This window comes from Lepisma saccharinum, chromosome 14 (assembly GCF_977018435.1).
Source record: "Lepisma saccharinum chromosome 14, izLepSacc3.1, whole genome shotgun sequence".
NCBI classification, from domain to species: Eukaryota; Metazoa; Arthropoda; class Insecta; order Zygentoma; family Lepismatidae; genus Lepisma; species Lepisma saccharinum.
In genome coordinates this window covers 78,217,556-78,231,393 of record NC_139242.1, presented here as the reverse complement: position 1 = coordinate 78,231,393, position 13,838 = coordinate 78,217,556, and the positions used below count along the sequence as shown (strand labels likewise).

General features: G+C 39.1%; 1 protein-coding gene across 4 annotated transcripts in view; it reads left to right on the top strand.

Annotated features, from left to right (window-relative positions):
• Positions 1-9,893, top strand: part of LOC145999069 (uncharacterized) — a 56,800-nt gene extending 46,907 nt beyond the window's left edge. The window contains exon 4 of one of the 4 annotated variants that reach the window (XM_083136029.1): positions 8,957-9,893. In XM_083136029.1, coding sequence (XP_082992155.1) covers positions 8,957-9,566 — 610 coding nt within the window. In that variant the 3' untranslated portion in view covers positions 9,567-9,893. Of the gene's footprint in view, positions 1-1,452; positions 2,207-7,458; positions 8,038-8,956 lie in introns of those variants that run through there. The other 3 variants (XM_083136032.1, XM_083136030.1, XM_083136031.1) reach the window with 3 other exon arrangements.
• The last annotated feature ends 3,945 nt before the right edge of the window (positions 9,894-13,838 follow it).

Sequence of the window (13,838 nt, the reverse complement as noted above, 5' to 3'; positions counted from 1 at the left end):
CAGTGCAGCACTCAGTTCTACCAGCGAAGGGGGAGGATATCTGCACCAGACTCGCTGCTCTAAAACGGACCCCAGATGTTCAATAACATGCAGGTCAGGAGACTGGGCAGCCTAGGTGTTGAAGTTCATCTGCGTGTTCATCAAACCATGCCTGAACAGAGCCAGCAGTGTGAATTGGGGCATTGTCCTCTTGGAAGACGGCATCCTTGTTAGGGAACAACATCTATACCATAGGATGCACTTGGTCACCTAAAATGTCCAAACAATCCTTGGCCATACATCATCCATTGAAAGTGATAATAGGACCAACGGAATACCCTCAAATTATGACCCACATCATCATCATAGATCCACCTCCGTGTTTAACATTAGGACAGAGGCAGTCCGCCTCATAAGCTGACTTGGGCATCTGCCATACATAACCCAACCTGATGTGGGAAACAAGGTGAAGAATGACTCATTGGACCAAATTACTGTCTTCCAATCATCGTTGGTCCATGTTCCATGGTCCCGGAACAATTTGCATCCTGCTAATGCGTTCTTGGTGGTGATCAGAGGTTTGGCGATTGCCACCTAGCCGCGAATGTTCAGGTTGTGGATGTGCAGTTTGCGTTGGACTGTGATTGTAGAAACAGATTGTTCAAGATGCTGATTGAGTTTGGACCTGTGTGCCACTTGTGTTGCATTAACTCGATGGTTCTTTGAGACAATCATTTTCAATGTTTGGAGGTCCCGATCACGGAGGATGGGTTTCTCTCCACTATTACACTTCGCTGACGATGTCTTGCCACGAATTGTGTATGCCGTCATCACCTTTCATTACACTTGCGCCAACTAACCGCGCTCCTACAATCTGCCCTCGTTGAAAGTCGGAAAGGTTCCCCATTTTGTCTCGCCTACATCTGGCGATTGCACACACACATACGTACTACACCGCCTGTCGTACTGCTAACTAACCAAATGACAGTCGCAGTGCACGAATGTTCAGTGTTACCACCCCCACACAGATGCTGTCTTGCTGACCATAGGGGTTTCCATTATTTTGATATATAGTCAGGTATGGGATTCATAATTCAGATATTAATATATTCAGATATGGGAAGGCCTGATTTAATTCTATGATGTATCTTATTGGTTACAACACATTTACTCTATTTATGTATTTGGTATCCTAAGGTCTCTCTCCATCTATTTATCTCTATCATCTCTCTCTTTTTTCTTGTTTTTATTCTTCCTCATGAGGTGGCACTTTGCAATCGGCATCACAGCTGCAATCTATCAAGGCACTCTTCTATTCACAGAGTGGTCCATGAGAGTGAATTCATCTGTGTTAAGTTTCATGTTTTGGAGTGCAGAGAGCAAAGAGCCACTTAGTGATGGAGAATGCATGCACACAGCCAGCAATGTTTTTTCCGTTTGCTCGAAAACTTCTCATGGTTATCATGTTCTCAGTTCCAGATGTTCCATGTCGAAGGATCCAAGAGTTAGCTGCCACAGACCGAAAAGTGGCTCGAGCAAATTTTCAATGTTTCCTTCTCCAGAACAGATGCTGTTCATGCAAACAAACCTGGACCTGAACCAGCCATGGGAATCATCAAGAGATAATGCCACTCTCGTTTCAAGAATGGAGGACAAATGCAATGAAAGCAGCTTAAATTCCAATGGAAGTAATAAATATGAGTGTAGCATATGCTCCAAAACCTTCTTGGGTAAATGGGCCATGAACAGACACTTCCGAACCCATACAGGAGAGAGGAACTATGTGTGCAAGATATGCAACAAGGCATTTGGGCAGAAGACTCATTTGGACAGGCATTTTAGAATGCATTCAGGTGTCAAGCCATTTTTGTGCTTAATATGTAGAAAGACATTCCATTCCAAGGACCATCTAAAAAGGCATCTACTTGTACACAAGAAAAATAATTTGCCTGTAATCTGAAGCTATTGTTGCTAAGTAAGAGATCTACAAATCTGCAAACAACTTTGGCTTAACATTTATGAAATTAGAAGTAATTCATATTTAGAAAAAAAAGTTAAACCTCGATTAGAAGTAATTCATATTTAGAAAAAAAAAAGTTGAACCTCGATTTTGTGTTTTTCAGGGGACCAAGCAGCAAGAACTTAAAATGCAGAAAAATGTAAAAATCTGGAAACATAATATCATGATAAGAAGACGTAACTCACTTACGTCTTCTTATTATCAAGAGCATTTTTATTCCCCCTAACATGAATAAAATCATGGTTCCACTGTACCTATTGTATCTTCATTAATAGCATTTGTATATCATCAGTTTGTGTTACTTTTATCAATAAAATGTAATATATGGGTTTTATTCATTATTTGCGTTGTTATATATCGGTGAAGAACCTTTGTACAATAAATAATTGTGTACTTGGTTGCTAGCATTCCAGGGAACCCAGATTCAAATCTCAGCCTGGGCATGAATGTTGATTGTGAGTGTCTCTTCATCAATGTGATCATATCATTACTCATTCCCATCTTTACGATTAGCCAATAAAACAGAAAAGTGGTAAATTGTTTTTTGTAGTTCTGTTATTTTCAGTAGCCACTGACACCATCCTCGTTGGAACTTGTTCCACTGTTGCTTGGCATGCTTCTATTGAATAGAAAAACTGTTTCGCGGAAAAAGTGAGTACTAGTTTTTTCTGTATTTATCGACCACCGCATCTCTCATTTCCAAAATATGAATTCACATGAGATGATCATTTAATCACGAAATCCATTCCTCCATTCTTCCTGTTGTTACAAAAATTATGAAAATTATGCATGATTTTCAGGATATTTCCCTGAAAGTACTATGTGGCATTTTTGCAGACTCTCTGAGAATTTGAGTTTGTGTTTTAAGTGCACTTTAAACACAGAAAGTGTAATTGGGACTGGACCAACAGTTTAAAGTGGGATCCGAACCACTGTGCCATGTGCGTCCACTGGGCATCAAACCCCGGACCCCTTGATTACAAGGTGATGACGCTAACACTGTGCCATCAGGGAGGCCCTTAGACTCTCTCAGACTATGAGACTAGAAAGTATTAGATAGCAGGGGTTTATGCAGAATTTCCATTTGGGGAGAGGGTGTAAGTGTACATTTAAGCCAAAATGATCATAAATTGGGCCTTTGGGGAAAATTTTATAATATCGTTGAAGAAATTCTGGGGGTGTTTGGGGATGTGGATGTGTGGGTAAATCACTATTAGACAGGATTGGCAATTAAATACCAACCAATACCACTGAAACTGATATTGGTTCATCAGTATTGGTTCGTGTCTCAGCTCGTATGTGGTGTGCATGTCAATGCATTTATTTTTAAATGACAATAGTTGTTCATTGGCTCATATGAATAAAATGGCTGAGATCCTGCCCATACAAGAGCACCTACTCCCTCCAGTTAGGGCTGCTGTTAGGGGTGTGCGACGCATGCCACCGCACAGGGCCTCGCACTTTCAAGTCAGTCATTCATTCATTCATTTCTTGTGCAAGCAAGATTGCATTCGAATAGAGGAAGAGAAGGAAGAAAAACACAATTCCTGTGAAACGAAAGATTCCACATAACAAAGTTGATTTCTCGTAACGGACAATGGTGTCCATTCTTGTCAAGCCATCATTCAGAATTCACCGACAAGGAACAGCGACGTATTTGTGAAACCAATTTTCCTCGATTTCCTGTGATTATATTATTGCTCGACAGAGGACAGGCACCATAAAATGGTTGTTTGTCTAATTTTTCAAGCTGAGGGACAACACATTTGAGGGTGTGCCACCCGGCGCTCTTGGAATTTACGATCTGGCCAATTTGAGAAAAGTTGAAAAGAAGAGACGGCATCAAAGTCCTGAAGGACCGCTTGGGCTCTTTTCAAGCTCTAGTGTTTACAACTGCAGCAGGGTTTCTCTTGACGGCAAGATGAAACTGTCTTTGGAGTGTTTGGTACTCCAAGTAGTGCAAAGCATGTATTAGTAATGCTCTCGTTTTAGAAAGTAATGAGGGTGCATATTTGTTGGCACTAAAAAACCCTAAAATTCCTATGCAAATGGGAACCAGAATGATAAAAAGACACACTTTTCTGTTCTTTGCGCTGATTGTGACTATGATGATAGATGAAATTAGAAAAAAAGATGCTTTAGTAGATAAAAAGAAAGCATAACTATTACTGTGAAGAGGGCTCCCGCATAGCATAGTGGTTAGCACTCTAGCTTTAGAGCGAGTGGGCCTGCACCCGGTGGGAACCCCCAAAATTTCGGGTTGACCCAGCATCGTGAGGACAATTGACGAGCTACTTGAAAAGAAGATGTGGCAGTCTCCAAAGCCAAAAAACAGCGGTGATGGGACTCAATGTGCTGACCACGGATCATCCAAAGATGCACTTACTTGGCAGACCCTGGCTCTCAGAGGGCTGGAATTGTTTGTAGTAACATTAATGTGAAGAACATCGAAATTATGGATACGTTCAGTGCTTTTGCTTTTGTCGAGTAGAGAAAGAGAGAAGGCCATCATCTGCACGATAAATTGGTTAATACATTGGTTGTAAATCATACATGACTTTGTCACATTACTCTTGGCACGAGGTAATTTGTGTGCTTAACATTCAGTTTTTTCTAAAATGAAAATTCTCCACCCCACAAAGTTTGTGAGAAAACCCTATCTAGGGCATTCTTATTGAGTACTCTAGTAAGAAAGTCAGTCAATCATTGTTATTTTCAGACATGAGCCCACCTTAGTGGTCAAGTTGCTTGAGAGGTCAACCTCACCGAAAATTCCAGGTTCAAATCCTGGCCTGGGCGTCAGTGTTTAATTTCATTTCATTGTGAGTATCCACAATGACACTCTGTGAGTGTCCCTTCTTCAATTTCATTCAACCATCATTCGTTCTCATCGTTACAAGTTGCCTAAAGAGGCACAAAAGTTAAGCAAAATAAGAAAAGCAGGAGAACAGTCCTATTGCTATCACAATCAATCATTTGCCTCTTATTACTTGTGACTGCACAGCAGTAGATTTGCAAGAATTTTTTCATGGTGTTTTCATTTGGACTTTTCGAGGTGAGCAATTCACAACCCAGGATTGGTGTCGATCTTTATTTAGTCCCTTATAGGGTAATATTCCAAGCACTTCAGATTTTAAACAGCGCTCATAGCACTCTTGTGAAAAAATAAAGCACAAATTTATAATTTCCTACACCAAATTTATCTTTTCAATAACTTTTAGCTACTTTTTGTTGGAAGGAAACATGGAAAATAAATATCAGATTTTTAAAATTATATTTTAGTAGTTTCAACATATAATTGCGGACATATTTATTTCTCAGAAGAAACAAACTAATATAATTAAAAAATACACAAGCATATTTCACTTCAAGCCCGTAGCCAGAATTGATCTCCGGGGGGGGGGGGGGGGGGGGTTATTAAGTTAATGTAGGACACAGAAAATGTAGAAATATCATTCAAATGAATAAAGTTCTTTTATCAATATCTTCACACACACCCCTTGTTCCCACTTATAGCTGAAGCCGGGGGAATATTGTAATTACTTCCTGCTACTATGACTTCAGTTCATAAATCAGATGAACGATTGTGATATTTGTTCTATTTATTCTGTGAATTTAATCTTTATCAAGTCTTGAGAAAAATAATATCTGCTGTTTACATTTTCAACAATAACTGCAAATAAATTTTATAAAGCAGTTTTACCAAATTTCAGAGGGAGCTGAGCATCCCCTGGCCCCTGCCTGGCTACGACCCCATTTCACTTGCTCTAAGCAGGCATGTCGTATGTTTTCTGCAGCAACCTTTCATCCCTCTGACGTCAAACTTTACAGCTCTATCTATTTCCAAAAAGGGGCTTTATAAACATACCTCTCAAGGCAGGCAGTGAGCTCATCAACAGCCCTTGTGTCGGCATAATCCCCCGCAGATGAATAGAAATAAAGATCTGGAGATATTTTACTTTTATTTCCGTACAATCCCTCCCAGAGAAGGAGCGTTTGCAGTCAACTATGCCAAAGTGCCGACTTTCAAGTCAATGAAGTGATTCTTGTTTGAGACAGTAGTGCGTGCGGGTGTGTAGAATCGCAATTGTGGGAAGAAATCAAATGTCTAGGAAACGGGACAAATTTCGTAAATTTCCAAAAGGCTATAAAAAGGAAAGAAGGGGAGGAGCATTTTTAAAAAAACCAGAAAGGTGCCTTCGAAAAATTGTTACTACCTCTAAGTACTGTTTGCTTCGATAAAACGGAAATAATATCGAAATCCTGGGGTTTAGTGTTAGTGTTGTTGTTGGTGATACAGTCGCAGCCGTGTGTGCCAGTGGCGGTGGTGATCTTAAATTTAACTCTTCTGTGGGTCAGGTTGCAATGTAGGAACAAACTGCGAGGACGGGTGTATTTCATCTTCTGCACCAGATGATAGTTCTGCTTCTGCTTCTACGAGACTCAAGTGAGAGTGAGTGGCCGTCTGTTTTATACAATAAATTTGCAGTACATGGCTGCGATATCACAGGATATATATTGGGGGGGGGGGGGGGTTATAGTGCAGAAAGAAGGTCTCGATCAGAAAAAGTCATTAAGGAAAGTTGTTTGCCTTGATGTCACCTTCCTCTACATGGTGTCAAATTTTAGATTTCATTGGTGGCAAAAGAGGATAGTACGAACATGCACGTGGGTATACGAGCAATAGATAATAATTACCGGTACATGATACTAATATCCATGTTTGCTTTAATGTAGAATTTTACAATAAACTCGTGATGTTGATTTTTTCACTTTTCATAATACAGGGGCCTCACGGATATAGTTCGCACATGGCCTCACATTCCCTAACGGTGGCCCTGCCTCCAGTAGTGATAACATGTGGATACATTGTGTTGTGATTGAATAGAGCAGGTTCTCAGAAACTAAGAATGTGCTTATATGCACACCCTCACGTATGTGTGGTACCAAGTTGTAAATAGCTAATAAATCCATGGGCAGTCATTGGATTTGAAACTATGTAAATAGGACATTATTCATTTTTTACGAAATCGAATATATGCTCACTTGAGTACCTGTTCTGCTCCTATTCGAGCACTTGCTCATTTTTATTAATATTGCCATTGCATGGCATTCCCTGATTGTTCGCTCTATATGAATTCAGAGATCTTCAAATATTTTTACAAAGAATGAGAACCTTCATGATGACAAGATAATCATTAAATAGCATGAATGTATTTTTAATAAAGTAATATTTGTGACATAGGGGTCCCGGGTTCTAATCCCCCTCGGACATGGTTGTTTGTGAATGTCCATTCATCAATTTCATCACCCATCCCCATCTTTGCAAATTAGCCAAGAGGCACAAAACGCGAAGTAAAATAAGTCGATCAATCAATATTTGTGACATAATTTAGTTCTGGTATATAATTATTAGGCGAGAGATTCACATTTGTTCTACTTGTTTTCTTTGGTTGCAGATACAAACTTCATAAGGAAACGGATCAAACTTCTGGCTTGCACAAGTGCAACAAGTCTCAGTTTGTGGAAACAAAAATTACCAGTATTGAAGAAAAATTCTCAAACATGGATACAATACAATCAGTGCATTTCATACGTAATAGCAATGTGAGAATGGTGGGCACAGTAGGCAAAAGTCACAAGTTCCATTGTAACGAGTGCTCCAAAACTTTCCCCAACAAATGGAAGTTCACTCGCCATGTGAGAGTCCACACTGGAGAGAAGCCACACATATGCAAATTGTGTCAAAAGAGGTTCAAGGAGAGGGACCACTTGATTAATCACATCAGGACCCACACTGGAGAAAAGCGTTTTGGATGTTCAAGATGCAACAGAAGATATAGTGATAAGCGATCTCTCATTATTCACACAAGCATCCATACAGCTTGAAGACACTAAAGGATTTGCTAGTTAGATATTTTCATTGCATTCATTTACAAATGCACTGTGTGAAATATCTTGACATTTTTCCTTATGATAAATAGTTGAAGAAGAAAATCGAAGTGATTGAAAAGCTATTCCGTATTTTCAAATTTGCATATCTTGCTTGAGACTGAAATCAGCATTAATTCATGTAAAAATTTTAGGAGAAAGTAACAATCTTTAATTGCTAATACGTTTTCTACAAAAGTGAATTATAACTATTGGTAAACACCATTACTGCTATCTGATGGCTTGTTTTTTTAAACAATGTTTGTGCTTGTTTTGAAAAATAGAGGCAATGTTTGTGCATTAGAAGTTTATACTAACAAAAATAAAAGTGATACCTTTCAGCTTCAGTAGAACAGAGGTGAAAGTAATGTAATTCAGCATCATGCTGGCTGTTTACCACCATAGTTGCCCCAATTACTCATTGTTGAAGGGATGGGCCTGTCCCAAAACTATACCAGAACATCGACAAGAAATTTACTGCTTGAGCTTTGCGTCCATTCTCACTTCTCTTTTGTAATTGTTATGTGTTGATTCTTACTTTAAAAAAAATCTTCATATTTTTATGATGTTTAACATATTTGCATGTCATATTCTATTCACTCTTTCCATATTTGTTTCTATTGGCAGAAACTAATGTTAATGCCCTTGCCATTTGTTGATTTAGTTAACATTGCGTAATTGTAAAGTTTGGGTAACCACAGCAAGGAGCTGAAACAGAATCTTTCATTAAACATGCCACCATAGCATTTACATCGAGTGACTGAAGTAGAACAGAAATATTTCAGTGAAGGTGATCGGCAGTAATATTTGGACCCATAACCTCCCCAACAGAAGTCCATCATCTTAGTCATTCACCCAGTTTACTTGGTCCTTGTCAGTTATGTGTGTATAAATGTTTTCATATAATCATAATCTGAAAGTATTCAATACCATTTTGTTGTTTCTAAGAAAATACATTGAAGGTAAAAGCAAATGATATGTAAGTTTGATTCAGAAAGCATATAAATATTATCCTTTCAATTTCAGATGTGATGTCCCATCATATATAAGTGAAGAAACTTTAAAAGACGAATTAAAGTGCTTTGTGAATGATACAAATGAATACAAAATTCTGAATCCGATGGACTTTGATGCTGTTCGTCTCACAGGCACATGGACAGAGATCTCGTCAGAGCAAACATGCACGGACATTTCTCAAAGATATGTCACAACTGTCTCTGCACCGGGAAGAGGAGAAAGAGTGGGACATTTGTACCAGAAAGGTTACGATTCAAACAAAAGTAGTAAGTATGTATGCTCAATGTGTTCGAAAGACTTCAAGGCGAAAGCAAAACTGGACAGTCACCTCAGAGTGCATTCAGGTGAGCGGCCATTTTCCTGCGAGTTGTGCAACAAAAGTTTCCGTCAGATTGCTCACCTAATGGTGCACTGCAAAACTCACACAAACGAGAAACCCTTTGCCTGTGAAGTGTGCAACAGAAGGTTCCGTCAGAAGGCACACCTGCTCATGCATTTCAAAACCCACACTGGGGAGAGGTCGTTTACCTGCCCTTTGTGCACGAAAGGCTTCATTCAGAAGAAGAACTTCCTGGCTCATTTGGCTGGACATCCCACTGGAGTCGATCATCACCAATAGCTCCATGTCTAATCATCCATGCACATTATCGTGATCAGTGTTTGGGAAGTCACTTTTTAAAAGTAACTAAGTTGCTGTTCCTTCCCTCAAAAACTAACTCGGTTACAATCACCAGTACTTTTTAAAAAAAATACTTGTAAGTCAATTTACAATTACTTATTTCTAGATGAAATACTTGTACAATATATTTGAAGGGCTCGGTGTAAAAAATGGTAAGTAACATTTTTGTCATTTTTGCATTACAAAGTAAAATGTGCCATCCTTCAATTTTCGAGTGAAATTGCCATGTCATACAATTTGCATTGGACTCAGGGAAGCCTTCTGAAATTGGTAAACACAGCATGAAAACAATTTATCTACAGTATAGCTTCTAATAACCTGTTTTCTTAATGAACTCAGAAATGATCAAAATATCACTTACCATGTTTTACACACGACCCCTTCATCTCATACAGGAACTGCGCAAGCAGGCTGTTATTTTTCATAGATAATCATCTAAAATTAACATTAATTATAACTAATGTTATATAGTGTCAGGTATAACAAATATAGAAGTAAAAAATTCAAAGTATATTTAATTACTATTGAACAAAGAAACTGGTCTGTCTGGGATGATTGTTGGGGATTATATGCTCCCATATCACACGTCTTTTAAAGTGGCCGCGGTGGCTCAGTCGGTAACGCGTCTGACTACCATGCTCAAGGTCCCGGGTTCGATCCCCGGCCGGTTCAAATCCGGGAACTTTTCTAACGGTGGAAGCGGTCCCGGCGCCTACCCAGCGTCGAATAACATGGGTACCTGGGGGAAACCCTGGGGGGTAAAGGCGGTCAGGGGCGTGATGCTGATCACATCACCCCCACTCACGACCGGATCAAGAAAGTGTGGGGCGTTACCCCCACACCCCCTATACGCCTTCATGGTGTGGTGCTATGCACAGGGGAACACTTTACCTTTTTTTTACCTTTACCATATCACAGCTGTTCTAAAATACAGTTGTGGGCACATGTCCTGACAATGTAGCATAATAGTATAGCATTTTTTTTAACACTTTAATGATCATCAACTTGCCTTTTCTTTGAAGGAAGAATTTGATACAATAGGAAATCTGGCTCAAGTAAACTTTTTCTATGTTAAAAATTTAAAGTAACTAAAAGTACTTCTTATTTACATTAATGGTTACTTGATAAAGTATTTGTCAATTACCAAATTTCAAGAAGCAACTGCATACAGGTACTCTTATTAAAAAAAAGTAACTTCATATTCCAACATTGGTCATCATTAACACAAAATATGTAGGAAAACAACAGTATAAGCAATCATAAAAGAAATAAAAAAAATAAAACTAAGCAGTGAAACTTAATAATAAAATATTCATGGTGTTACAACTGACATTGAACTTAGAATTCTTAGGTTACTATGAAGGGAAGTCTAAAATGGAATAAATAATGCATTTTATAAAAAGAAAAATATATTGATTAGCTTACATTTAATACATAGAAATTTTAGCACAATCACCCATGACTACAGAGTGAGCACAAGAACCTTTGGGGTTATTCCACACGAAATCACCCTGAGCAGGTTGCTTCATAGTCATTGATTTGCTTCCATTTTTTTTACTGATAAATACTTGGTCCAATATGACCAATGTGTAGCGTTAGACTTGTCCAACAAATATGTTGAAAGATGCAATTTTTTCATAATTTGAAGATTTTCAGAAATTGGGTGGACAAATAACACACCATGTGATATATGTTTATACGAGAATTGAATTTTTCTCCATGTTTGTTCTATGAATTATATATAGTGGATGAAAGGAAGGAGGGCCACATGGGTTAAATAAAAAACAAGAAAATGGAAAAGGAAACGCTCACCAGATGGCAGAAAATTAAAATTTTCGCAGCCACAACCTGCATCATCAGTGGTAAAAGAAAAAGCGGAAACGGAAGTTAGAGACCTGCAGAGTTGCCAGGTCTGGATTGAAGATGTAGAAGTACCGGGTTTTCGTAAATGATTGTCGGGGTTTCCTCATTGTTGTAACCGATTTGGGTGAATGACATGGTGAACACAAATGCACGATATTCTTGAGAAACTCAACAAGTTTTGTTCCTTATTTGTTTCATAGACCTCTGTTTCCAGATTCTGCCGCTAGGCGGCAGTTTTCCAAAATGGCGGATATTGCTAGTGAGAAGGCGTTCTGTGTCCTTGAATATCACGCAACGAGGTCCGTTACAGTTGTGCAGCGACATTTTCGTGCGCGATATCGGAAAGATGCACCATCAGACAATTCGATTAGAAGGTGGTATGCGAAGTTCAAGGAAAAAGGTTGCATTTGCAAAAACAAAAGCAGTGGTCGACCATCAGTGCCGGAACATGATGTGGAGCGTGTTCGTGAAACCTATCTACGGAGCCCGAAGAAATCGATTCCTGCTGGATCCAAGGAACTAAACATACCGAAGACAACATTATGGAGTGTTCTACGAAAACGGCTCAACATGAAACCATACCGCCTAAGTCTGCATCAAAAGCTAACACTTAACGACCGTCGTGTAAGGGAAACGTTCGCCAGCGATATGCAAAATCTCATGACTGACGATGACAATTTCATCGAGAATTTCGTTTCCACTGACGAGGCGACATTCCACCTAAGTGGAAAAGTAAACACACACAATGTGCGCATATGGGGAACGGAAAATCCTCATCAGTTTGTTGAATTGGTTCGGGACTCGCCTAAAGTGAATGTTTTTTGTGCTGTGTCACGAGAAAAGGTGTACGGTCCATTCTTCTTCATGGAGAAAACAGTTACAGGATTGACATTCCTGGATATGTTGAATGAGTGGCTATTTCCTCAAGTGGAAGAAGATTCTAACACCTTCATCATTCAATTGGATGGAGCCCCACCTCATTTCCACTGTGAAGTGCGATCATTGCTCAACAGAAAATTACCAAAACGTTGGATTGGGCGCGGGAGTGATGAGGATGAAAACCTTTATCATGGCCGCCTCGTTCCCCTGACCTTTCTCCTTGCGATTTTTTTCTCTGGGGATACGTAAAGGATACCGTTTACTATCCTCCATTACCCACTACCATCGAGGAACTGAAAACACGCATAACGAATTCCATCAACAGTGTTACACGTGATATGCTATCCCGAGTGTGGCAGGAAATGGACTATCGCTTAGATATCTGCAGGATATCGTGAGGCGAGCACATGGAACATTTGTGACTTTGTCATAAAAACTTGGTGAGTTTTCTAACATTTTGCAAAAAATTGCATGTGTCTACCTTTATTACGTAAAGTACAGTGCTTGTTTGTAACCCCGACAATCATTTACGAAAACCCTGTATATATATTACCACAATAATTTGTTGTGATTATAAAGTGCTTACAATATGCACTGTAGATTTGAAAGAAGGCCAGTTCAACATCATTGTATTAATGTACAACAAATTATCATCAGGTAAGCTAGGTGCATATTACACCATGACATGAAGGCACATTTGGTGGTAGGACCCCACACATTCTTGGTCTTTGCCATTTTGGATGTGATGTGACCAGCACCATTCTCTGGCCAACTTAACCCCTTCCCCCCAGGTACCCATTTATTTTAGGCTGGGTGAACTCTGGAGTCGCTTTATGTGGGGACATAGCCTGAATAATTCCAACATTGGATCAACCTCAGGCATTCTGCAGGACAGTTAGATGCTGTAGGGACTAGACTACTGTGACTATTTATCATAAGACACAAAAATCACACATGAGCTAAACTATAGCAACACCTTGCATCACAAGTTGTTTCTGATTGGCATGGGAACTATCAGTGCTATTTCTACTTTGGGAAGAACAACATGATTAGTTTGATCACAGACTTACACTGTACATTGATTGTTTGATTTGGTGTTTTAAGTCCACTTTATGCACAGTAAGGCTAATCGGGACTGCACCTACGGTGTAAAGTGGAATCACTATATGCCTCCACCAGGTATCAAACCCAGACCCCTTGATTACAAGGCAACGACGCAACCACTGTGCCATCGGGAAGGCCACTTACACTGTACAGTAATAGTAATAAAAATACATAGATTATGTTCAAGCAATCATTGTATTTGTTTCATTTGCATATTTTCACTTTTTATTTATTAAATATCAAGATTTCGAGTAGTGAAGCACAGTGTAAAGTGGTAAAACGAAATAATAGTAATAACATAATTTGCTTCTAAGTATCTTTTATCCACACAATAATGAATAAAATTAGTGTAAGTTTTGTCTGACA